Here is a 26,395-nt window from a genome sequence, read left to right on the forward strand (position 1 = left end):
TTTATGTATATATAGTTTTAATAAGTCACAATTTTACATACCATGCTTACATTTTATTCCATCAAAAAAATTCAGCTACACCAACAAGAGACAGACTTCACTTATTAAATAACACATGCACTAATGGGTTGGAAGACCTACTTCATACTCTACGTAAAGCAATGTCTTCGAGCACAATCTGGAATCAATAGCTGTATAGGTGTAAAGTGAATCTGCCCTGTTGTGGGTTCCACGATACATAGTGTTCTTTAAGTTATCAAAATTACTTCCTTGACCATTAATATAAACAAAATGAATACTGTACTCTTATTGCACATATTTCTACAACAATCTGCAATACTGGGTACGGAAGCTACTTCGTTGCTCGTATTACGAGCCATGTCTGAAGTGGGTTTTCTTTAAGCAAAAACGCACTCATGATACAATGTGCTTGGCACCTGAAATTGAAAATCAACATTATGAGGGAGTGCTGCTCACTGTTATGATGCAAGTGTGAGGTGCAGTCATTTGCACAAAACAGTTCTGAACAGACCAAAATTTTAATATTTGATCTTATTAAGGCAACTTTTATAAAATGCCCACTTGAAATTTCATATACATTATAAAATACCCACCTAAAATCTTAGCCCATACCACCCCTAGCTTTTAGTATATGCGCTTCCAAAGTGAGCACAAATAAATGTCTTTAATCACCAGTCAACTTTAGGATGAGAACTGAAACAGAAGGGTTTTATTTTTGCTCCTACCACTATATAATGTTATATCTTTGAAACAAAAGTAAATTTAGATTTAAATTGCAGGACCCTTTTCTGCCACTGTGCACTGATTATTCTTTACAGCACACTGTAGGGACAATTCCTTTATGTTAAAAATAGAGTACACTACTTTTTCTCAATGACTGAAATTGCAATTTAGTGTTATGTTTTAGTTACCAACACTTGAGGGTTGTACTTCCTGGGAGGAAAAAGGAACATATTTGCCGTCTCTGCACCAACATACAAACGTACAACACCATGTACCTAATAGAATTCACTTGTATGCATGAATTATTAGGACTTTCGAAGCCTCCCAAAATATATTCCAAACTTTTTCATTAGTTCCTCTGTAATGTGCATATCTTGCACTACTCAGGAAAGGAAGGTAGCATTAACATTGTGATACCATGGGCAATGGCAGCCTTGTACTAGTTATTAGACAGCCATTTTCAGCCGGCTGATTTTCTTTAGAGTACCAGAAAACTGTCCCTTTTGAACTTATCAGAAACACCTGGTACTGCACGCCAACAATAAATACAGTACTAGAATAGAAAACATCAACTTTGCCAGAGATCAGAGGATATATTTTTTTAAAATGTGCAGTTATTCCGAACACTGTCATTTGATCCTATACCATTTTAAAATCTCACACATATACAAAGTTAGTCTGAGTTCCTCTCTGATCATTCCTACAAAGTGCAACGATGACAAGCGCGAGGCTGATTGTGCTGCAGCAACGCACAGACATGGGTAGGAGCGCAGTATGGCGTGGGAGCGGAGAAGTACTGGTCAGCAGCAGCGAACATGCGGCCGAAGTGGTGGGAGTTCCGGAGGTATTTCAGGCTCCGGTTGCAGCGACAGGATGCTGTTTGATAATTCGCGTCTGGGTACATCGGGCAGCTGAAAATTATGGTAGAGATAAAAATAAGTTTCCAGAAATTTCAAAATCAATTACAAGAGAATCCAGGTAAAAGATTTAAGCACAATTTAGACAAGAAAACTGCAACTTTATACAATAATAAAACATTGCCTGAATCGTTACTCATTTCTGTGTAATTTTCCAAGCTAAAAGCCCGTTGTTCAACTTTATAGAAAGTCCCAGCACAGAAACAAACAGATGATTCAGTCCATTCAGAGAAACATTTAAGGGGAAGTTAGATAAACACACAAGGGAGAAAGAAATAGAAGGCTTTGCTAATAGGGCTGGAGGAGGAGAGTGGGAGGAGGCTCATGAAAAGCATAAACACTAGCTAGGATGCTGCTAGTATTGTGAAATCCACTCTGTTTATCAATGTATAAGATTGCACATGGTATGGTGTGTTGCAAACATCTTGGCCACTGGCCACCAATGATTGAAGATGTCCATCTTGATCAGCAAGTGATAACAGCCACTTAATCCACTGGTAGTATTTATGCTCAATATTTCAGAGAATGCAGCCCTGAATTGGATGCACTTATGTTACAAGTAGCACTCAAAAATAGTTCAAGCTATTTCTTAAAGGCTATGAGTTTTGCATTCATCCACTCAGTTTGCTAGGAAGTAAATTGCTAGCACTATACATCACTTGGCAATGCACAACGGAAGTACCAGCCACCAACAGTCAACAACCTGATGCATCATCCATTACATCAGATTTTTTCAGAAGGAGGAAAGGGAAGAAAGATAAAAGGGAAGAGATAAAACCAATAGTAGATCAATAGGTCCTCCTCCTTCCTCAACTGCAGATTCCCCGCCACCATGGTCGACAGAGCCTTCGGCCATGCCCATCGCATTTCCCAAACTTCTGCTCGCATTTCCCAAACTTCTGCTCTCAAACCTCCCAGAACCATGATAGGGTTCGCCTTGTCCTCACCTCCCACCCCACCGGTCTTCACATTCAACAAATCATCCTCCATTTCCGCCACCTCCAAATTGATGCCACCAAACACATCTTCCCCTCCCCTTTCAGCATTCCGAAGGGACAGTTCCCTCAGCAACACCCTGGTCCACTCCTCAAATCATCCCCAATACCCTCTCCCCTTTCCTTGGCATCTTCCTGGACAAGCGCAAGAGATGCAACATCTGGCATTTTACTTCCTCCCAAGGTCGCAAACAGTCTTTCCAGGTGAAACAGTGATTTACTTGTACTTGTTTCAATTTAGTATACCGTGTCCGTTGTGCACTATGAGGAGGTCTCCTCTACACTGCGGAGGCCAAACGCAGATTGGATGATTGCTTTGCCTCTGTTCAGTCCACAAGCATGACCTCAAGCTTCTGAGTGCCCATTATTTTAATTCTCTGCCCCATTCCCACTCTTGACCTCGGCTGCTTATATTTTTCCAATAAAGCTTAATGGAAGCTCAAGGAACTGCACCTTGTCTTTTGATTAGTGTTACAGCCAGGTGAGAAAGAGGTCTAGGGTTCCCTTTGAGCCTTCACTTGGTCTTACTGTAACAGGGTTTAATTTTAAACACACCATGTTTTTAGCTCCCCTTATGTGAATCCTTGTTCACCGCTTTCCAATTATAATGCAAAGAAACCAGCACAAACAGGCTCTTAGGTTTAAAGAAGAAAAGTTGAAATTTATAAGCTTAAACTCTAATTCAGTTAACGTCTACGGATAAACACCGCGCCCCACGCTAGCATGCATACGCGATACACGCATGCAAATAGAGACAGAAAAGAGAAGAAAAATAAAGTGGAAAGGTTTGAGGCAATATCTGAAGAGTTGCTGTTCTGGTTCTTCGAGCTCATTGCAGAGTCCTTGACTGTAGGTAGATCATGCTTTTCGTTGGGGCCCAGTACTCTTCTTAAACCTTGTTCGCTGTAGGAGACTTCTCTCTCTTGGGGTTCATGTGCCTTCAGTGGATTCAGAGGCTTGTGAGAAAGAGATGGGAGCAGACAGGAGAGAGATCGTCTCAGTCCAGGAGCAAACAGACTTTCTCCACAAACTTTGTACAAAATAAAAAAAACTAAGGTTACACAGCAGGTTAGTCATGTGACTAACTAGTTTGACCATGTCCGTTTGTGTATTCGGCCATCTCAGCAGTCAACCTTGAATGCGAGCTCCCCCACCTTCAACGTCTGGTGATCAAATGTCCATTGTGTGTTGAATGTCAGATAATGGCTGCTTTGTGCTTCCAAACACTTAATATGCAAATGTCTTTTCCATCCACAGCTGATCTGTTCAACAAGTCCTTTCTTAGCTCCAGTAAAAGTTTAAAATCAATGTTCATGACAAAAGTAATGTGCTTCGTTCTTGGTAGGTAGAGGCACTTCACAGCCTTCCAGACTCAACAAATTCAACAATTTCATATCATAGCCACAGGCTCTATTTTTCCAGACAGCTATTGGTAATTGTCCTCTTATTCCCACTTACACCTTTAGACCCATTTTTTATTTCTTTACTTGTCCCATTACCACTCTCTTTTGCCTTGTAGTATCATCCCTTTTGTCATTTAATCTCTCCTGCATTCCACCCAATCAGCAACCTTCCCTTTTGTTCTTTTCTCCCCCTCCTCCCTTCCCTGCCTCTACTTACTCAAAACCTGTTACATCTCTTAACATTTTTCAGTTCTGATGAAAGGTCATCAATGCGAAACGTTAGCTCTGTTTCTCTCTCTACAGATGCTGCCTGACTTGAGTATTTCCAGCATTTCCTGTTTCCCCCCCCCCACAGTATTTTGCTCCTATAAGAGTGGTTTTAAGTTGCTGTTGTGTATAGGAATACCATCAGAGTATAACAATGCTTCAAAACCATATTGGAGTTTATTCAAATCACAACATTCTAAGTTTTGAAAGTACCATGAGCTCAACTGCCCCTGAATCATATACAAAGATCACAAGTTTTACAGTAAAATAAAAGCAAAATACTGCAGATGCTGGAAATCTGAAATAAAAACAAGAAATGCTGGAAATACTCAGCAGGTCTGGCAGCATCTGTGGAGAGAGAAGCAGAGTTAACGTTTCAGGTCAGTGACCCTTCTTCAGAACTGACAAATATTAGAAATGTAAAAGGTTTTAAGCAAGTAAAGCAGGGGTGGGTCAAGAGATAATAAAAGGTGTTGATAGGACAAGGTCACAGAGAACAACTGACCAAAAGGTCATGGAACAAAGGCAAACGTTATGTTAATGGTGTGCTGAAAGAGAAAGCATTAGTACAGAGAGGGTGTGAACGACTGTAAAGCACAGAGCACTCCAAGCACAAACATTAAAATTTTTTAAAAAAAAAAACAAAAGTGGGTAAGCACAGTGGAAACAAACTAAACAAACAAAAACCTAAAATAACCAAATAAAAAAAGGAAAAAGAAAAAAAAACTAAGCATAAAAAGGGAGACCAGTCATGCTCTGAAATTATTGAACTCAACGTTCACTCCGGCAGGCTGTAGTGAGTCTAATCGCTAAATGAGGTGCTGTCCTTCGAGCTTGCGTTGATGTTTGTTGGAACACTGCAGCAATCCCAGGACAGAGATGCGAGCATGAGGGTGTGTTGAAATGGCAAGCAACCGGAAGCTCGGGGTCATGCTTACGGACTGAGCGGAGGTGTTCCGCAAAGTGGTCACCCAATCTACGTTTGGTCTCCCCAATGCAGAGGAGACCACATTGCGAGCAGCGAATACAGTATACTACATTGAAAGTACAAGTAAATCGCTGCTGCACCTGAAAGGAGTGTTTGCAGCCTGGGATAGCGAGGAGAGAGGAAGTAAACGGGCAGGTACAACACCTCCTGTGATTGCAGGGGAAGGTGCCATGGGAAGGGGATGAGGTGGTGGGGGTAATGGAGGAGTGGACGAGGGTGTCGCAGAGGGAACGATCCCTTCGGAATGCTGACAGGGGAAGGGAGGGGAAGATGCGTTTGGGAGTGGCATCACGCTGGAGGTGGTGGAAGTGGCAGAGGATGATCCTTTGGATCTGGAGGCTGGTGGGGTGGAAAGTGAGGACAAGGGGAACCCTGTCGCGGTTCTGGGAGAGAGGGGAAAGGGATGAGGGTAGAGGTGCAGGAAATGGCCGGACACGGTCGAGGGCCCTGTCAACCACAGTGGGGGGGGGGGGGGGGGGTCCTCCTTGGTTGAAGAAAAAGGAAGACATATCTGAAGCACTGTCGTGGAAGGTAGCATCACAGCAGATGTGTCAGAGACACAGAAACTGGGAGAATGGAATGGAGAACTTACAGGAGGCAGGGTGTGAAGAAGTGTAGTCGAGGTAGCTGTGGGAGTCGGTGGGTTTATACTGACTATTAGTACACAGCCTATCCCCAGAGATGGAGACAGAGAAGTCGAGGAAGGGAAGGGGAGTGTCAGGGATGGACCATGTGAAGGAGAGAGAAGGGAGGAAATTAGAAGCAAAGTTAATAACATTTTCTAGTTCTGGGCGGGAGCAGGAAATGGCACTGATACAGTCATCAATGTACCAGAAAAAGAGTTGGAGGAGGGGGCCTGAGTAGGACTGGAACAAGGAATGTTCGACATATCCCACAAAAAGACAGGCATAACTGGGACCCATGCGGGTACCCATAGCAACACCTTTTACTTGGAGGAAGTGAGTGGAGTTGAAGGAGGAGAAGTTGTTCAATGTGAGAACAAGTTCCGCCAGGTGGAGGAGGGTGGTGGTGGATGGGGACTGGTTGGGCCTCTGTTCAAGGAAGAAGCGGAGAGCCCTCAAACTGTCCTGGTGGGGGGATGGAGGTGTAGAGAGATTGGACATTCATAGTGAAGAGGCGGTGGTTAGGGCCAGGAAACTGGAAATTGTCAAAATGACGTAGGGTGTCAGAAGAGTCACAGATGTAGGTGGGAAGAGACTGGACCAGGGAAGATAGAGTCAAGATAGGGAGAAATAAGTTCAGTGGGGCAGGAACAGGCTGAAACAATGGGTCTGCCGGGACAGTCCTGTTTGTGGATTTTGGAAAGGAGGTAGAAGTGGGTTGCGGGACTATGAGATTGGAAGCTGCAGAGGGAAGATCTCCAGAGGAGATGAGATCAGTGACAGTTCTGTGGACAGTGATGTCCGGCGGTGGGGTCATGGTCCAGTGGAAGTAGGAAGAAGTGTCCGAGAGTTGGCGCTGAACTTCTGCAAGGTAGAGGTCGGTATGCCAAACAGCAGCAGCACCGGTCGAGGTTAGACCTGAGAGAACAGAGTGTGGCAAGTTCAGAGGGGGGCAGGTAAGAGTGAGTGAGGGGGGCAGAGAAATTGAGCCGGCCGATGTCTCACCGACAGTTTTCAATGAAAAGTTCAAGAGCGGTTAAGAGACCAGAGGGAGGGGTCCAGGTGGAGGGGGAATGCTGGAGGCGGGCGAATGGGTCAGCTGGTCGGGGGGAGGACTCCTGGTCAAAGAAGTGAGCCTGGCGGCAAAGGAAACGGAAGAAGAGCACAACGTCATGCCGAGCACGAAATTCATTGAGGTGGGGGCCTAAGGTGATAAAACGGAGTCCTTTGCTGAGTACAGTTTTACAAAAGACCCTGATATTCTAAATCTTTTTTCTTCAATTTAATGAACTTGCCTTATTTAGGATGTCATCCACAAGCTTCAAAAATATTTCATTGACATTATAGTTGTCTTTTGCACTGGCTTCACAGAAACGCATCCCGGTTACCTGCAGGGCAAACTAAGGAAAAGATTAAAGATATTTACCAAGGCATATTCAGGCCAGATGTTCACTTATTTTCAATTAAGAATGTCACTGACTGTGACAACAAGTCCATTTCAATTAGAAAAGGCTCTATAAGCAATTTGTTAAGGAATATACACAAATCTGGTCAGTCAAAAGTCAAGAGGAAAGTATGAATCACAGAAGAGTCTCTCTGCTAACTTATTATACCTTACTGGGATCTGGATAAGGCAGATCCTTAACAAAAAAAGAAATTGAAAGTAATTGCATCCTCTCTCCCAAATTATTCTACAAACACCCTGCCAGAGGAAGAGTTGGCCAGTTGCATTCTTTAAACCACTGCAGTCCATGTGGTCTGGCTACACCCAAAGAGCTGTTAGGGACAGAGTCCCAGGACTTGGAGATTGCAGGAGGAGGCAGAGCTGGATCATCCACTTAGCACTTCTGGCTGAAGATGGTCAGAACAATTGAATACAAATCCATATTGCATAAATCAAGTTCCATAATGTATACCAGAAGTGGTTCCATGGAGGTATATAAAATAGTTAAGGGAACAAAAAAGGTTCGTCCAGAATATTACAATTAAACTCAGAAGAGTGCACAGATTCTAGATCAAGATAAATGTAGGACTTAGTGTGAAGAACTTCCGAACCTAAATGTGATCAATATACAGAAGCATCATCCAGGACATGAAACGAAGGTGGTGGATCTCTCTGCATGGATAGAAAAAAAATGGGCCAAATAGCCTTCCTCATCTGTAATTAGGTTGCGATCTGTGTGGCCTACTCCAGTTCTTCCCCACCCGATGAGTAACTTGTTGTCTATGACAGTGGCAAACACTAGGATCAACTCCTTGTGGTTGTGCAAGAGTTTTGAACAAAGGACTTTCTGATCAGTGTAACTCTGGGAAGTCCCACTTCATGACAATGAGTCGCATTTCAGGATTGTTTCTTACCTTTTCTCCTTGCTGACGAGAGATCGCTCGGTCAACTTCACAATCTAATTTATTTCCTACTAATAGTAGCTCTGCATCTTCTGAAGCATACTATGTATCAAAAACAAGTGAATGAACATTTGTTTGGAATAAAATTCGGTGCAATATATTGTATTATTAACGTGAATGGGTAGAATGACTCAACATTTTGTTGTGCAGTTTCAATAACCTTCAAATCAACAAGTGAACGTTGCTAACATTGGTTTATGTTTGTTTACAGTTCTTCTGCTCATTTTATGCTAATCCAGAGAATAAAGGGCATCTACTTCTACTTGTCACATCTACTTGGGCATGCAAAAGTCATCACTAACTACTCTCCAGTCAGCTAAAAATAATCCTGTCTTTTCTCTCCCATTTTATTTTCCTTGAGCAAAAGAAGTTGCCCTAAAGAGGATTTGCATTTATATTGTACCTATCCTGAGGAAATTCCAAAGCACCTTGCAGCCAACTCATTACTTGTTTATTTTTTATTCAACTACTGGATGTGGGTGTCACTGGCATGCTCAGCATTTATTGCCCATCCCTTTAGACAACCGAGTGACTTGCTAGGCTATTGCAGAGGGCAGTTACGAGTCAAGCACATATAGGCGCAAGGACAGCAGATTTCCTTCCCTAAAAGGAATTGGTTAACTAGATGGGTCTTTATGACAACATGGTAGTTCCCCTTTTAATTCCAGATTTATTTTTAATTAATTGAGTTTACCTTCTCCAGCTACTGAGGTAGGATTTGAACTCATTTCACCATATCATTAGTCCAGGCCTCTAGATTACTAATATAAAAACAAGAAATGCTGGAAATACTCAGCAGGTCTGGCAGCATCTGTGGAGAGAGAAGCAGAGTTAACATTTCAGGTCAGTGACCCTTCTTCAGAACTGGAAAATATTAGAAATGTGAAAGGTTATAAGCAAGTAAAGCGGGGGTGTGGCAAGAGATAACAAAGGAGAAGGTGTAGATAGGACAAGGTCACAGAATAGCTGACCAGAAGGTCATGGAGCAAAGGTAAACAATATGTTAATAGTGTGTTGAAAGACAAAGCATTAGTGCAGATAGGGTGTTAACGGACTGGAAATTGAACAGCAGCAAGTACAAACATGAAATAAAACAGTGGGTAAGCAAACTAAACACAAAAAATAAGAAAAAAATAACTAAAAATAAAAGTAAAATGGGGGGCCTGTCATGCTCTGAAATTATTGAACTCCATGTTCAGTCTGACAGGCTGTAGTGTGCTTAATCGGTAAATGAGATGCTGGTCCTCGAGCTTGCGGGATAGTGTTGAAATGGCAAGCAACCAGAAGCTCGGGGCCATGCTTGCAGACTGAGCGGAGGTGTTCCGTAAAGCGGTCACCCTGTCTATGTTCGATCTACCCAATGTAGAGGAGACCACATTGCGAGCAGTGAATACAGTATACTACATTGAAAGTACAAGTAAATTGCTGCTGCACCTGAAAGGAGTGTTTGCAGCCTGGGATAGTGAGGAGAGAGGAAGTAAACGGGCAGGTATTACACCTCCTGCGATTGCAGGTGTACGCAGGGCTCATGCTCACGTCTCTGTCCTGGGATTGCTGCAGTGTTCCAGTGAACATCAACGCAAGCTCGAAGAACAGCATCTCATTTACCGATTAGGCACACTACAGCTCGCCGGACTGAACATTGAGTTCAATAATTTCAGAACATGATGGGTCTCCCATTTTACTTTTATTTTTAGTTATTTTTTCTTTTTTATATTTTTTTTGTGCGTTTATTTTATTTTATTTCATCTTAGTTTGCTCAGTTTGCTTACCCACTGTTTTTTTTCATGCTTGTACTTGCTGTTCAATTTTCAGTCCATTAACACCCTATCTGTACTAATGCTTTGTCTTTCAACACACCATTAACATATTGTTTGCCTTTGCTCCATGACCTTCTGGTCAGCTATTCGGTGACCTTTGTTATCTCTTGCCCCACCCCTACTTTACTTGCTTATAACCTTTCACATTTCTAATATTTGCCAGTTCTGAAGAAGGGTCACTGACCTGAAACGTTAACTCTGCTTCTCTCTCCACAGATTCTGCCAGACCTGCTGAGTATTTCCAGCATTTCTTGTTTTTATTTCAGATTTCCAGCATCCGCAGTACTTTGCTTTTATTTTAGTGCTTTCCTCTAGATTACTAGTCCAGTAACATAAGCACTATGCTATCATACTCAATTGTTGAAGTAAAGTAACTTATGTAGGCAAAACCAGCAGCCATTTCATATACAGCAACAAACAAAAATGACCAGTTACTCTGTTTCGGTGACATTGGTTACGTGATGAATGTTGGCCAGGACATCAGACGAAATGCCTGCACTTTGAAAAATTGCCATGGGATATTTTACCTCCTCAACAGACAGGCGGAGACACAGTTTAACATCTCGTCCAAATTATGGCACCTCTGACAATTCACACTCAGTATTACACTGAAGTATCAGCCTCAATAATGCACTGAAATCCTGAAGTGAGGATTGAACCCCTTATTCTTCCGTCATGAATACCCCCACCTGCCAAGAACGAGGCATATTAATTGTGTCATGTGAACATTAATTTTAAACTGTTGCTGGAGTGAAAAAATGACTTGTTTAAAGGTTGATAGGTAAATTGGCCATTATAAATTGCCCCTAGTATAGGTAGGTGGTAGGGAAATATAGGGACAGGTGGGGATGTGGTAGGAATATGGGATTAGTGTAGGATTAGTATAAATGGGTGGTTGATGGTCGGCACATGGTGGGCCGAAGGGCCTGTTTCAGTGCTGTATCTCTAACTAACTAACTAACTAAGATCACCAGACATTTGGCTGGAGGACATTTGCATACTATGCTTGTGGAGACAAAGCAACTACTCCCTGGTCCAATTAATCCAAATGGATTTTAATCACCAGACACTGAATGTGTAGAAAGCTTGCATTCCAGTGTCTAAGATGGAGAATCCACAAATACAGGAGTGATTAAACCACTTAGTCACATGATTAACCTGCTGGCCAACCTGGAGTTTTGAATTGTGCTCACAGGACTGTTTGAAGACAGACTGCAGATTGCAATGGATCCTGGAACAAGAAAGCCTCTCTCCTGGCTGGCTCTCTCTAGCTTTCTCACAAACCTCCGGATCCACTGAAGTCGCTTAAACCTCAAGAGAGAAAAGACTCCTACATCGAAACAAGTTAAAGCATGCACTGGGCTCCAACTAACAGTAAGACCTATCAGCAACCAAAGACTCCATATTGAACTCAAAGGACTGTAAATACACCCAGCTATTGCCTCAAACTTTTCCCCTTTATTCTTTCTACTTTTTCTGTCTCTATCTGCGTGTTTATTGCGTATGCATGCTAGCGCAGTCGCGTCGCATATCCATAGTCATTAACAGAATTACAGTTTAGGATTAATAAACTTCCACCTTTCTTGTTTAAATCTAAGAAAACCTGTCTGATTTCTCTGCCTTACAATTGGAAAGCAATGAACAAGGATTCACTGAGGGCGAGCTAAAAATGAGTTTCTTAAAATATTAAACCGTTGTGGTTAAACCAGGCAAAGGCTCAGAAGGAACCCCTAGACCCCTTTCTCACCTGGTCGTAACACTTCAAACTCAGGTATAAATGTGCCACCGGAGTCAAGCTAGCATTATATGACAGTAATTATTTTGGTTACCAGCCACTGCACTGGGTGCTGTACCTAACTGCTATATTACAGAGGGTACAAATCAAGAAACACAGAAGTTAGCCCACTATCCTCTTAAGAACGAATCTTAGTTCAGCTGCTGGGATGAAAGTCTGATTCTGTAAAAGGAGTTGAAAACCAGTGGTTGCAAGTTCACCTTACAAAACTGCCAATTACTCCTGAATTAACAGCAATTTCACTTGGCTCACTATAATAGCTATTATGGTAAATAAAAGTATAACGTTTCTGCAATGCAAAGTTGCTCCATGAAGGTTGGGTCAAGAATTATCCTGCACATGAAGAAAATGGAGAGAAAAAAAAAGGAATTCTGTAATGCTGAAAAACATTGTACAGAGACTACAATTTCAATTCTGCAGGTAATACAATAGTATTCTAACAACTTTCTGACCCATATTTAAAGTAGGGGAAATATATAAAAAAATTAAATATCTAAACTTGTTGCATTCGAACTTGAATCATTTGCTATTTCTACTGTTCTGCTGATAAGTATAGACCACCAGTCTGCAAGTATGTTGCTGAAAGTTGGGAGGAGGATGAAACAATTTCCACATACCCAAACCTTATGCAAAGAATCACATACAAGCCTTCCTCCTTTAAGACGAATCAGCACTGGCCTTAATTTAGCAAATTCTCTATGGTTATGATGGGAAGGCTAGTACTGCACCAATTACTGTGTTAAAAAAGGGGCATTACATCAGGCAGCAAATATTACTCATATCAATAGGCAAATGCAAACTGTGGTTCCATCACAAAAACATGGATAAAGATGCAATTAAACACTAGATTTTATTGCTCCTCTTGTAAAGGGGAAATTTTTGCCAATCCAGACTTAAAAAGACACTCCTATCCAGATATTAAAAAAAAAATTACCAGCTAAAATCAAAGGAAAATATTATTGGCAGACCCGGGCCAGTATACAACTTGCAATTTTACAATTTATCTGGAAAATTCCCATCTACTGACATAGCAATACAAATTATATATATTTTTAGAGGCTTAAAACACTTTTCATTCATTTAAATTATTTGGACTAACACCCTGAAGAATGTACACAACTACTTTTATTCATCTACATTTAATCTTCATTACCTTGTCAATCATTTTCATCCATTTTGGTACATCTTCAAAAGTTTCTTTTTTAGTAATGTCATACACCAAGACAATTCCCTTGGCACTCCTGTAATATGCTGAAGTAATGCTGTTGAACCTCTCCTGCCCGGCAGTATCCCTGAAGGAAAAACATGATTAAACAAAACAAAATCAAGAATATTTATAGTTGGGTACAAAGAAGCAGATCTATTCCTGCACATTGTCCAGTTAGCTCATTTCTCCCTGCCACCACCCTGATCAAAACAAGTTCTGCAGTCATGACACTAGTCCAGGACTCTGCAATACAGAGGTTCTTGCAGCCCTTTCAGTATCAAGGCCCACAGGATCTCTGGTTTATTAAATAATATGGTCAGAATAGTACTTCAACCAGATATCCAGCAGCTGGCAAATACCAGTTTAAGTGGGAGAAAAAATAAACAGGGCTAATTGAATACATAAAACATTGCTAGGCAAGGGAATCAAGGGTTATCGGGGGCAGATGGGAGTGTGGAATTTGAAACACAAACTGATCAGCCATGATCTTATTGATTGGCGGTGCAGGCTCGAAAGGTCGAATGGCCTCAGTCTGCTCCTAGTTCGTATATTTGTATGTAGAACATTAGAAGCACATGTTTTCTTTGGATGAATCATTACAGCGTTGATGGCCAATACTGTTTAATTTTAAATATCGTTAGAAAAAGGGCTTCAATGTTATTCGTTTAGTTTTTTTTAGCCGACAGCTAAAGAATCCTAAGGAGATTTACTGAGTTCAGTAACTTTATTTTGACCTGGATGGGCTGGAAGGATAAACACAAGTGATCAGTATTATCAAACTCACAACACAGCTTAAATAAAGTAGTACATTTTACCTCGAGAAGCTCCTGTAGATATAGTGCTATTATTTGCCAGCCTCTTGCAGCCAGATCTTAAGAGTCACACAGATGAGGGATGAGAACACACAGACAGTTAGAAATTAGACTACTGTTAACTGAAGACTATGGATAAGTAAGGAATCTCAGGGTGAAGCAGCAATCCAAAGCTAAGGTCCTGCTGGGAAGTGGGGGGGGGGGTGAGGGGTGCGGATATTAGTAAGCTTTAGATAACAAGAGTTCATGACAACAAAGACAACTGACAACAAACCATGTGTCACACAGACTTTATTTGCCAGAATATCTGCATTACTCATTCTCACCAACGGGGCGGTATTGCAGCCAGATGTCATTTAGGAATACTGGAATCCTACGTACCATAAAATTAGTGCACACAGCAGCAGCAGTCCTACAGGCGTATTAGATGCTTTGTGTTAAATAAGACCAAAAGCAAATTTGCTGAACACTCAACATTGGCACAAGTGGTTTATACTCTTCAGAAACAGAGACAGTCAAGGCAGTTTGCGTTTTCTATTGCTTTCAATTTTTTAAACTTCTGAATATTGTTTATTTTTGACAAATGGAAGTAATTCTTTGCACAAAAAAATACATTATCTGACAAGCTGAACCATGAAATTTTGAATTAAGACTGTTATAGGTCAATAAAAAGGAATAAAGATATTACCTTAATTAGCAGGTAGAACTGATACTAACGAAACAAAAACAGATTAAAAATGTTTAAACCATCTCACTAGCTATAGGCTTCTGCTTATACTGCTTCAGTAGAAATGCCAGATGTTTTGCTGACAGAAGACGCAGTTTCTGCTACAAAAGGCATATCGTAATAATCATTTTTTTTTCTCCCACAGCACAGGGAAAAAAATATAGGAAATATTTCACTAGTCGCCTAGGGGGCCAAAACAAGGGGAAGCCTACCGGTTTGGCCTTGCAGTAGCTGATTAGAGATGCAGTCGAAAGGGCTTGGAAACAAGTCACCCGGTCTAGAGATGAGACAGAGGTACAATGTGAAATGACAGCTGAGGACACGTGTTAAAGGAATGACAAGAATGTGAACAGAACACTATGTTCTGTCAAGGATGCCTTTGATATTCCCTTGCCTCAGAGTTTTTAAGACGACATAAATGTAGCCAATGTGAAGCAGACTGGTAAAGGAGGTGAAAATCAAATCTCAGCTTGAAAAATCCAGATTAATCTTAAAAAGTATTTACTATAGTTATAGAAGCAATTTACTATAGTTAACAAAAAAAATCATAAGTCAGTGTTTTTTTAAAAATCTGAAGTTGGTGTACAATGTGTTGACATCCCAATTGGTGTCAAACCTTTTTAGGGCAGTACTGGATAATATATTACCAAAAAAAATTACTGCACAGGCTCTCATCCGAAGTGAAAAACCAGCCAATGTCAAGAATGAGATTGTAAAAGAAATTTCATCAGAGAAGTAATGGGAAAGGAATATGAATGAATGAATGGCTGGAAAACGTGTCGGTCACTTACCAGATTTGTAATCTAATTTTCTTCCCTCTTAGTTCTATTGTTTTGATTTTAAAATCAACACCTATAAATAAAATACAGTAAAAGGAAAAAGGAGGAATAAGAAGCAAAAGCAAGTACAAGATTGAGTTCAAAAGCAAAAAGCTAACAAATTATCATTTCCGACAGGATACATAGCACTCGGTAAAAGCAAACTACTGTATCACAGGAAAGGATGGAAAAAGGTAGGCCACCCAACACATTAGGTGAGATATTGCAACTTTCTGCACATATGTTGTACAGGTGGATGAAATGCATGCATTCTTTTTTACAGCACGATAATATACAATTAATATTTTAACATTTACCAAACTATACCAGTATGGTATCAAATGTAAAATTAAAATACACAGAGCATCAACAGGCCAGGATATATTACAATAGTCACCTGTCAGGGCTGAAACCAGGACACTTTGTGACTGGAATAACTATCCAGTTCTCAAATGGTACTGCATGAGCTGCTGCTGTTTGGATAGGGTTGTTTAGCAGACGTCTCTGCATTCACTTTTAAATTTAAATAGACAGAATAAGTGGTGTAGAATCAGAGCTTTATTTCCATGGCATGCAGTTAAATTCTGAGCACCGGCAGGCCTTTTGCCACTTTTATCAACAGTAAAAATAAAAACAAAGTTTTCCGCCCCCCCCCCCCCCCCCTCTGTTTCTGGTCACTTGCTCTTTGGAACAGCTTGACCCTCACTTGATTTATCATGGCTGCACCCAGCAGATACCATAGGAGAGAACACCTGTGCGTCCATTTTGAAAAAATGGTTTGTATGTAGCATATGCTTAGTTAGATGCGATTGCAAAATGGTGCATGCTCAGTGGAAAGGTATTACAGTATCCAAGGTAAAAGAATACAGGAGAGATCCACACCCAACAGAAACCCAGAATGCAATGACGTGCTGCTGTGTTAGGCAGCCCAGAATTAAGCTAAGTCAGAAACAAAATCGACTACGTAGCAAAGTTTTATGGCTTAAACGTAGTAATTTGTTTTTTTAAAAACTGCTAACTTTATATTAGACAAAACTTCTAACACCGCTTAGCACCTATTACTGATATCTTTGGTGTTTAGGTCAGTGAGAAAAATTAGGAAAGGAAAATATGAATAATCTCCCAGTACTTTATTTAAAATCTGAACAAATTAGCAATGCCAAAAAGTTATTTGAAAATAATTTGTTTACAAATTAAGGCACTTTTATATATTTACTATGCTCAACATTAAAGTACCATTCAAGAAAACGTGGCACTAGGAACCCTAGAAAAACTGAGGATAATGGGAAAACCCAGCAGTGGTCAGAGTCATACCAACACACAGGAAGATGGTTGTGGTGATCAAAAGCCAACCATCACAATCCCAGAACATTGCTGCAGGAATTCCTGAGGACAGTATCATCAATGCCAAGATCAACATCAACATCCTGAGGTTCAACAAGAATGACTGGACAAGTAATACCAACCTCCTGATTACAAAAGCAGGGCCGAGGCTAGGTATTCTCACTAATGCCTCATTGCCCGACTCTTCAATGCTTCACGAACATCTTCCTGGTTCAAGTCAAGAATGTGATGGATGGTCCAACTATAATATCATTCAACACAAAGCAACCTGTTTGATCAGCTCCTCTGCCACTGAACCCAAAATCCCAAGCCCTCTGGTGCTGGCACACCCATGGTTGTAGTATACACTATCTACAGGATGCACTGCAGCAGCTCACCAAGGTTACTTCAATGGCACATTCAATCCCCAACACCTTGACCACCAAAAAGGACTAGAGTGTCAATGTCACGGGGAAACACAATGACCCGTAAGTTCTTTTCTAAGTTACACACTGTCTTAATGAAAAAAACCTAATTCCTTCGTAGTTGCCAAGTCAAAATTCTGAAATTCCCCAGCTAAAACAATCATGGGAGCACCATAAAGATTGTAGCTGTTCAGAAAGCCAACCACTATCTTCATAGAGAAAACTGGGGTGAGCAATAAATATAGCATGGCTAACATTGCCCATTTACAAAAACATATTTTAAGTACATTATCTCAGAAAACAAATCACTGAGAACCAAAGGCATAAATAAAATACTTACTGCATGATAGCCACTGCCTCTTGGCTATGCTCTAACAGTCAAACATAATAAATCTGCTCAAGTGTTAACACTAATTTGCACAACCCCACAGCATTACTCTCAAACAGTTTGAAGAAGGATAGTACAAAAGGATCTTTTTTCTACACCCCACCACCCCCCAACAAATAAAAAGTAGCTTGAAAGTTAAAAGTTCCTTTAAACAGCTCTGAGGATTGCAACTAATGCTCAACTATTAGCAGGACATTGCAATTTGCTCTTTTCATCAGTATCAATGTATTCACTTCTGCACACATCCATTTCCTCATCATTATTTTGGCTATTAAATTGTCAACTTTTCTTTCATTCATTTATATTCTCCAACTCTTTACTCACTTTTTTATATAGCTTTGTGCTTTATAGCTATCTTTTTAAAAAAAAAACTTCAGCCTGATCTGATCAGTTCCTGGTCCGAGGAAGGTGGCACTCAAGCAAAGACCTACCACTGCTACTCCCATTCAAATGTTATTCATCTGCAGGTATGTGTAGGTTCAACAATGGATGATGAAATCTACAAAAAAAGGTGCGTCTCCAATGCAATGTTCCAGGAGACCTCCCCTAACTTAATAATGGAGAATACTACCAATGGGAAGAGACATCTGGCACTGACAGCACACGCAGTGTAAAAGTGCTTCTTTCCATCCCCAACATATTCTCACTTCTGATTAATTGTTTCCCTATCCTTATCCCGTTGTGTTAAAAACCTGCTAGTTGTAAGAGATGCAGTGAGTAGAAAAATGGATGATCCAGTTTGGAGGCCACAAAAGGAGGAATGAATTGAGTGGAATTAAATTTGTTACAATTTGTCAGTCAATGCAACGTTCTTTGCATGCCATGACTTTATATGCACAATATTTTATATCTAGCATTGCTTACTGAGTTGACACAAACCAACTCTTGTTCTCCTAGTCTTCAGATAGAAGAACAAACGCACCATCGGACCAACGCTGAAAACTATGGGCCAGATGCATTAAAGATAAAAGCTCAACAACAAAGCAACAAAAGGCTTTGGGCACCTTTTGGGAAAATTTGAAAATTCTTACTTTTCCAAGAATACTTCCATCAACACCCATTCTTACAACAAAAAGTAGGATTGGGAGCAAAGAGAGAGATTTGCTAACTTCTGGAGTATTATGGATTACTATAACTGAAAATTATAAAGCTGTTCTATTCATTGTTACAAATTTTTTTTAAAAAAAAAGCCCATTCAGAACAAAATTTCCTAATTTCCAGAAAATGGAAATTGTGCAGACTCAACCTTAAATCAACTGGGGGTGCCAGGAGAGCAAACAAGTACAATGCCTAGCAAGAAACAGTTCATCAGTATCAAAAGACACAATTACAACAGAAGAATTGAAGGATTTTAGTAAGGGTGACCAGGCAGTGAAACACTATGGGCAGAGTTAAGGAACAGCAAAGTAAGGAAGTAATGCTTCAATATAACATATAAAATAAAAAACAAGAAATGCTGGAAATACTCAGCAGTCTGGCAGCATCTGTTGAGAGAGAAGCAGAGTTAACGTTTCAGGTCACTGACCTTTCATCAGAACTGAAGAATTGCTTCAGTTGTACGGATTCTTGCTCAAACCCCATTTGGAGTACTATGTTCAGCTTTGGGCTCTGAACCCCAGCAAAGATATGTTGGCCTTGGAGGAGATACAGCAAAGATTCACCAGAATGATATCTGGGCTTAAAGACTTACATTAGGGGGATAGGTTTTATAAACTTGGCTTGTATTCCCTCGAGTTTAAAAGATTGAGGGTGATCGAATTGAAGTGCTTAAAATGATAAAGGAATTAGATACAGTAAAACCATTTCCTCTAATGAGGAAATCCAGAACAAGGGAGCACAATTCTAAATAAATAAAATTTTCAAGACAGAGATCGACAGTTCACACTTTGTTAATGTACTGTGCACTTAATTCCCTTAAGTGGAAAGGGTTTATTGAAGCACAGACATTTGTCTTGAAATATGAAGCAGTGAATTTGCACTTACAATGGAACCTTGCTACTTTTAATAATTTGGGCAAACAAAAATGTCCATTATAAAACTTAATTCATACAAATCGTCCAATATGTATAACTGGCAAAACATATTAGCATAAATGTGCCTGCTATATGCAGTGGGAAGTGTTTGTATTTCCTGCCTGCACCACCACTGTCATGTATTTACCTTCCCTCGTCCCCCTACCATACATCCAAACTCTGCTGGATGCACCAAGTCAGGATCACACATCACCCCTGCGCTTGCTGACCTATACTGGCTCCTGGTCCACCGATATCTATATTTTAAAGCATTTAAAAAAAAATTTGTTCTTGTGCTGTGAACATTGCAGGAAAGGCCAGCATTTATTGCTCATCCCAAATTGCCCTGGAGAAGGTGATGGTGAGCCGCCTTCTTGAAGCACTGCAGTCCATGTGGTGTAAGTACACCCATAATGATGTTAGGAAGGAAGTTCCAGGATTTTGACCCAGCGACAGTGAAGGAAAGGCAACGTAGTTCCAAGGCAGGATGGTGTGCAAATTGGAGGGGAACTTGTAGGTGGTGGTGTTCTCTTGTATCTACTGCCCTTGTCCTTCTAGGTGGTAGTGGGTTTTTGGGTGGTGCTGTCGAGTTGCTGCAGTGTATCTTGCAGATGATACATACTGTTGCCGCTGTGTGAGGGTGGTGGAGGGAGTGAATGTTGAAGGCAGTGGATGGGATGCCAATCAAGCAGGCTGCTTTGTCCTGGATGGTGTTGAGCTTCTTGAGTGTTGTTGGACCTGCACCCATCCAGGCAAGTGGAGAGCATTCCATCACACTTGTGCCTTGTAAATGGCGGCAGCATTTGGGTAGTCAGGAGGTGAGTTACTCTCCACAGAATTCCCAGCCTCTGACCTGCTCTTGTTGCCACTGTATTTATATGGCTGGTCCAGTTAAGTTTTTGGTCAATGGTAACCTCCAGAATGTTGATGGTGGGGAATTCAGCAATTGTAATACCATTGAATGTCAAGGGGAGATGGTTAGATCCCTTTTGTCAGTGATGGTCATTGTCTGGCACTTGTGTGGCCGGAATGTTGCGTGCCACCTATCAGACCAAGCCCAATTGTTGTCCAGGTCTTGTTGCATGCAGGCATGAAATGCTTCAGTATCTGAGGAGTCTCGAATGGGTCTGAACGCTGTGCAATCATCAGCGAACATCCTCACTTCTGACCTTATGTTCATTGATGAAGCAGATGATGCTTGGACCTAGGAAACTACCATGAGAAATTCCTCCAGCAATGTCCTAGGGCTGAGATGATTGGCCCCCAATGACCACAACCATCTTTCTTTGTGCTAAGTATGATTCCAACCAGTGAGTTTCTGCCAATTCACACTGACTTCAATTTTGCTCGGGCTCCTTGGTGCCAGACTTGATCAAATGCCACCTCGATGTCAAGGGCAGTCACTCTCACCTCTGGAATTCAGGCCTTTTGCCTAAGTTTGGACCAAGGCTGTAACGACGTAGGAGCTGAGTGGCTCTGGTGGAACCCAAACTGAGCAGGTTGTTGCTGAGTAAGTGCCACCTAATAGCGCTGTTGACAGCACCTTCCATCACTTTGCTGATGTTTGAGGATAGACCGATGGGGCAGTAATTGACTGGATCGGATTTGGTCCTGCTTTTTGTGGACAGTACATATCATGGCAAATTTTCCACATTGTCAGGTAGATGCCAGTGTTGTAGCTATACTGGAACAGCTTGACTAAGGGTACAGCTAGTTCTGGAGCACAAGTCTTCAGTACTACAGCTGGGATTTTGCAAGGCCCAGAACCTTTGCGCTGCCTTCAGCCATTTCTTGATATGATAGAATGAATCAAAGTTGACTGAAGACTGGCATCTGAGATGCTGGGTACCTCGGGAGGAGGCAAAGATGGATCCTTCGGCACTTCTGGCTGAAGATGGTTGCAAATGCTTCAGCCTTCTCTTTTGCACCGACGTCTTGGGCTCTGCCATCATTGAAGGTGGTGATATTTTTGGATTCTCCTCCTCTGGTTAGTTGTTTAATTGCCCACCATAATGCAGGACCGAATATGGCAGGCGACAGAGCTTTGATCTGATCCATTGCTTGTGGGAATCGTTCAGCTGTGTGCAGCATGCTGCTTCTGCTGTTTAGCATACATGTGGTCGTGCTTCACCATGTTGGCATCTCATTTGCAGATATGCCTGGTGCTGCTCCTGGCATGCTCTCCTGCACTCCACATTGAATCAAGGGTTGGTCCCCTGGCTAGATGGTAATGGTAGAGTGAGGAGTATGCCAAGCCATGAGGTTACAGATTGTGGCTGAATAGAATGATAGTGGGTATCATCAATGTGAAGACGGGACTTTCTCTCCACAAGGACTGTGCGATGATCACTCCTACCTACGCTGCCATGGGCAAATGGGTCTGTGAAGGGTAGATTGGCAAGCATGAGGTCAAGTAGATTTTTTCCTCGTTGGTTCTCGCATCACCTGTCACAGGCCCAGTCTAGCAGATAGATCGTTCAGGACTCGCCAGTTCAGTGACTAGTGGTACTACTGAGCCTCTAAGTGATGGACATTGAAGTCCCCCATCCAGAGTACATTCTGTGCCCTTGCTAGCCTCCACACTTCTTTCAAGTGGTGCTCAACCTGGAGGAGTACTGATTCCTCAGACAGGGTGGTAGGTGGGAATCAGTGGGGGGTTTCCTTGCCTGTGTTTGACCTGATGCCACGAGACTTCATGGGATCTGGAGTCAATGCTGAGGACTCCCAAGGCAACTCCCTCTTGACTATACACAATTGTTCCGCTATCTCTGGTGGGTCTGCCCTGCTAGTGGGACAGGGCATACCCAGGGATGCTGATAGAGCAGTCTGAGAAAATGGCTATGGTGAGTACATCCATGTCAGGCTGTTGCTTGACAAGTCTTTGGGACAGTTTTCCCAATATTGGCACAAGTCCCCAGACGTTTGAGGAGGACTCTGCAGACTCAACTGGGAAGGGTGTGCCTTTGTCATTTCCTGTTCCTAAGGCAATGCTGGGTGGTCCATCCATTTTTAAAATTCTTATTCAACTTTTCTGTATCAGTTTGATACAACTAATTGGCTATCTGGCCATTTTAGAGGACAGTCAAGAGTAAACCACATTGATGTAGGTCTGGAGTCACATGTAGGCCAGACTGGGTAAGTACAGCAGATTTCCTCCCCAAGGGACATCAGTGAACTCGATGAGTTTTTATGACAATCCGGCAGTTTCATGATTATTAATGAGACTAGCATTAGCTACTGTGGTTAGGTTTGATTTTATGTCTCCGAAGCATTAGTCGTGGCCTCTAGATTACTATCCAGTAACATTACCACTACGCTACTGTCCCCATTCTCAGAGTCTTGTTGCAATCCCTCACGGTCACGCCCCTCCCCATCTATAACCTCCTGCAGCCCTACAACCCACCAAGAATTCGGCATTCTTCCAACTCTGGCCTCTTATACGTCCCCAATTCCTTCACCCCACCATTCAACTATCTAGGCTCCAAGCTCTGGATGTTGCTTCAAACCCGTCTGTTTGGCCAAGCTTTTAGTCACACGTACGAATATCTCCTTTGGTTCTACCTAAATTTTTGCCTGATCACAGTCCTGGGAAGCACCTAGGGATGTAGTTGTCATACTTTGTGTGCCAACATTTTCCATTAGCAATTTCTGTGTTCATATAATATGCCTAGGTGAACACGTCACCTGATTACACAACCTGGCCGTCAGGTTACCACTGACCTGACTTCTGGGTTTCTACAATTACTCAACACGGAGTTCAACCATTTAAGATCATAACCACTGCTCCCATTTTGTCCGGCAGTAGGTGCTTCGTCACTTGTGCCATTACCACTCCCTTTTGCTCACACCATCATTTCTTTTGCTATTTAGTCACTCCTGCCCTCAACCCTGTCACCACCACCACCACCCCCCCCCAACCGCCAACCGCTTCCCTGCCTCAGTACCTGCTTAGTATCAATTACATTTCTAACTTTTGCCAGTTTGGACGAAAGGTTAATATGAGCTGAAACATTTACTCTTTCTCTCTCCACAGATGCTGCCAGACATGCTATGTATTTCCAGCATTTTCTTTACTGGGGGAAAAATGTATCCACCTTGACAGCATCCACCCTACTCCCCAACAAGGCAAATCTGATACTCAAAATGAGGCACAGTATTAAACAAGTTTAAAAAAATACATATTTCACAATAATAGGATTATAGTTAACCATTGAATTCTCTCATTTTAAAAATGTTTTCAATGCCTTGAAGGCTTCAGGAAATCGGCAATAATATGAACGTCAAGTCCAGAATTTTGTAAGTGTTATGACACTAAGTAGAATTTGAATCATACAGTCAGGGCATATCCAATGTACCTCATTTTCCAGATTGCATCAATACCATTCAATCTGCAATACTGAATAGATGTGCTACTACACTCGTTAGGTTTGAGTTACACATTGTGATATTGTAGGTGGCAGGTGTAAAAGGCTGCAATGCAACCATATTATATTAGACATGTGACTGCTTTAATTAGGCCTTTGTTGACTCCCAGAATAACTTAGTCAGTGTTGGAGAGTCCATTTTTGAACAATCTCAGTAGCTTATAGCAAACATGTGACCTTGTAAGTTTGCAAATGGCTTTCTAGCAATCTTATTGGCTAACTGTCCATCAGCAGCCTAATAACTTTTCCAACTTTGACTCAGTGGGCTTCAGACCAATAAAATGTCAGAAACAGGGGTGTAGTAGGGATTCAACAGGTCTCAATTTCTACATAACTCTACTGAACTCCAGCTCTGTGCACAGCCCTGATAAAAACATCTCTCCCAACAAAGTCTCTGCACTGCTACTCAGATGCAGCTGCCCACTTCTTTCCCAGCAGTCAGTGGAGCATCACTACTGCTATGACTCTGACGACAGCAGGGATGCTATTTCAGAGACATAGCTTGGAGTAGGTATACCGGTTTACTGCATGATTTGAGCAGATTAGTTGGTTTCCTGAGCCTTGACCAGCTCTGGAAAGCAGACAATCTAAGAAGCTGAAGTTCAGGTGGCCCTGGATGGTGACAGACAGGGCAACCCCTGACCCACTATTACTACAAAACAAAGGGACCTTGAGCTGATAAGTTCCTTCCACCACACAGATGGACATATCAATCTTTGGAATTGCAGCCCCAGCTCAGGCTACTCGTGTGGAATAAACAGCTGCTACTTCATAGCTTAATTTATCCTGAGAAAGGGTGCAATAAGCTCTATTGTGTAACTCAGTCTATGTTGCTTCTATATACTCAATCCAGCTTCTGGTGCCACTGCATGAGCCATTAGTTCTTCACACAGAGACGCCAATTGTGTTGTCAATCAGAAACATCTTTGATCTGCAAGGGACAGCCTGGCACTCAAGTTCATTTACAGCACCAATCTGATAATTGTCTTACAACTTCAAACTTGTAAAACCAAAGCTTGGCTTTGCTTAAGCATTAATTCTTCATTCTCTCCCTCATTCCTTTCCTTCTTTCAATCAATCATTTCATATCCTTGAGGTTTGACAATAGTAAATAAATCTACATGAACTTGTTTAAACCACTTGCATAAAAGTACCCTTGCCAAGTTTAACTCATCAACCACATTCTAGTGACAATGGTTGTGTTCAAAGACAATCAATTCCATCAACTGTGTGGCTAATATGGTAACACAGAAGCAACAGAATCTCCTAATCTCAGAATTAGTCACTCAAGAATATTTATCGAAATAAATTCGAATCCACAAATTAAATGCAATGAAATCAATGACAATAATCCCATGCCAGATTAGCCAAAGGCAAACATTATAACTTCACAAAAGTGCTGATAGATGCTTATTACAAATGGGTGTCAGGAAATACATTCAACAGCAGCTTGCAGTTATACAGCGGCTTTAACAGTAGTAAAATGTTCCAATGCACTTCACTGGGGTATTCCCAAACAAAATCTGACACTGAACTACATGAGGAGATATTAGGGCTCATGCTTGGTCAAAGAGGTAGGTTTTAAGGAGCACTTTAAAAGTAGGAAAGGTAGAAGGGTTTCGCGAGGAAATGGCAAGAGTTCAAGGCCTCGAAAGGTGAAGGAGTCATCAACAGAGGAGCGATTGAAACTGGCGAGAAAGTAAGGGAAAGATGCTACTCTTGCATGATCCACCCCTCCCCACTTCTAGTGTTGCCACTACAGAAGAAATGAAAGATCCCAAGCCAATAAAGTGCTGATCCTCTCCTATGGCACATTGCTCCGAATACTCTTTGCAGACACACGACGACTGAAATGTGGGATTGTTGAGCGGCCCAGCCTGGAACCCTCGGCACTGGCCGCCCCGGGAGGGCCTGCCTGCCTCCCTCCCTCACACCTACCGACGGTGGACTTGCAGGCCTCGCTGAACGTGTCGTCGGTGAAGCGCTCCATCAGGCTGGTCTTGCCCACCCCGCGGCTGCCGATGATGATAACCTGCAGCTTGTAGTCGGCCGGCCGCGGCGGCTGCCTCCTGCGCCGGGAGTTAGCGGGACTCGGCTTCGGGGAGGCCCCGCCGGCCGACAGGCTGTTGGCCGAAGCCGAGCGGGAGCTCAGGCCTCCGCCGGGCCCTCGCCTATTAGGTACAGCTGTCCGATCCATCGGCCTCACTGTCCGCTCCACTGACCCCTCTTCCTTCCCCCCGGCCCCCCTTCTGCCAACAACAATCCACCGCCGGGCTATTCAGCCTCACTCCTCCAGTATCC

The 26,395-nt window shown here is 42.1% G+C and overlaps 1 protein-coding gene across 1 annotated transcript; it reads right to left on the reverse strand.

Moving 5' to 3' along the window:
• rab12 (RAB12, member RAS oncogene family) lies at positions 1 to 26,395 on the reverse strand. Its single transcript, XM_068031274.1, has 6 exons — positions 26,033 to 26,395; positions 15,496 to 15,556; positions 13,112 to 13,250; positions 8,296 to 8,385; positions 7,233 to 7,337; positions 1 to 1,655 (listed from the first exon to the last, which is right to left on the reverse strand). The coding sequence occupies exons 1-6, from the start codon at positions 26,289 to 26,291 to the stop codon at positions 1,545 to 1,547; spliced, it is 765 nt and encodes a 254-aa protein (XP_067887375.1). The 5' UTR covers positions 26,292 to 26,395; the 3' UTR covers positions 1 to 1,544.

Source organism: Heterodontus francisci, chromosome 5 (genome assembly GCF_036365525.1).
Source record: "Heterodontus francisci isolate sHetFra1 chromosome 5, sHetFra1.hap1, whole genome shotgun sequence".
NCBI lineage: Eukaryota > Metazoa > Chordata > Chondrichthyes > Heterodontiformes > Heterodontidae > Heterodontus > Heterodontus francisci.

Excerpts from the sequence above, each read along its gene's own strand:
- rab12 (XM_068031274.1), bottom strand. The coding sequence starts at position 26,291 with ATGGATCGGACAGCTGTACCTAATAGGCGAGGGCCCGGCGGAGGCCTG. Across the intron at positions 15,557-26,032 it reads GGCCTGCAAGTCCACCGTCG|GTGTTGATTTTAAAATCAAA; the intron begins GTAGGTGTGAGG and ends TTTTATTTATAG. Across the intron at positions 1,656-7,232 it reads TGGATGACATCCTAAATAAG|CTGCCCGATGTACCCAGACG; the intron begins GCAAGTTCATTA and ends CATAATTTTCAG.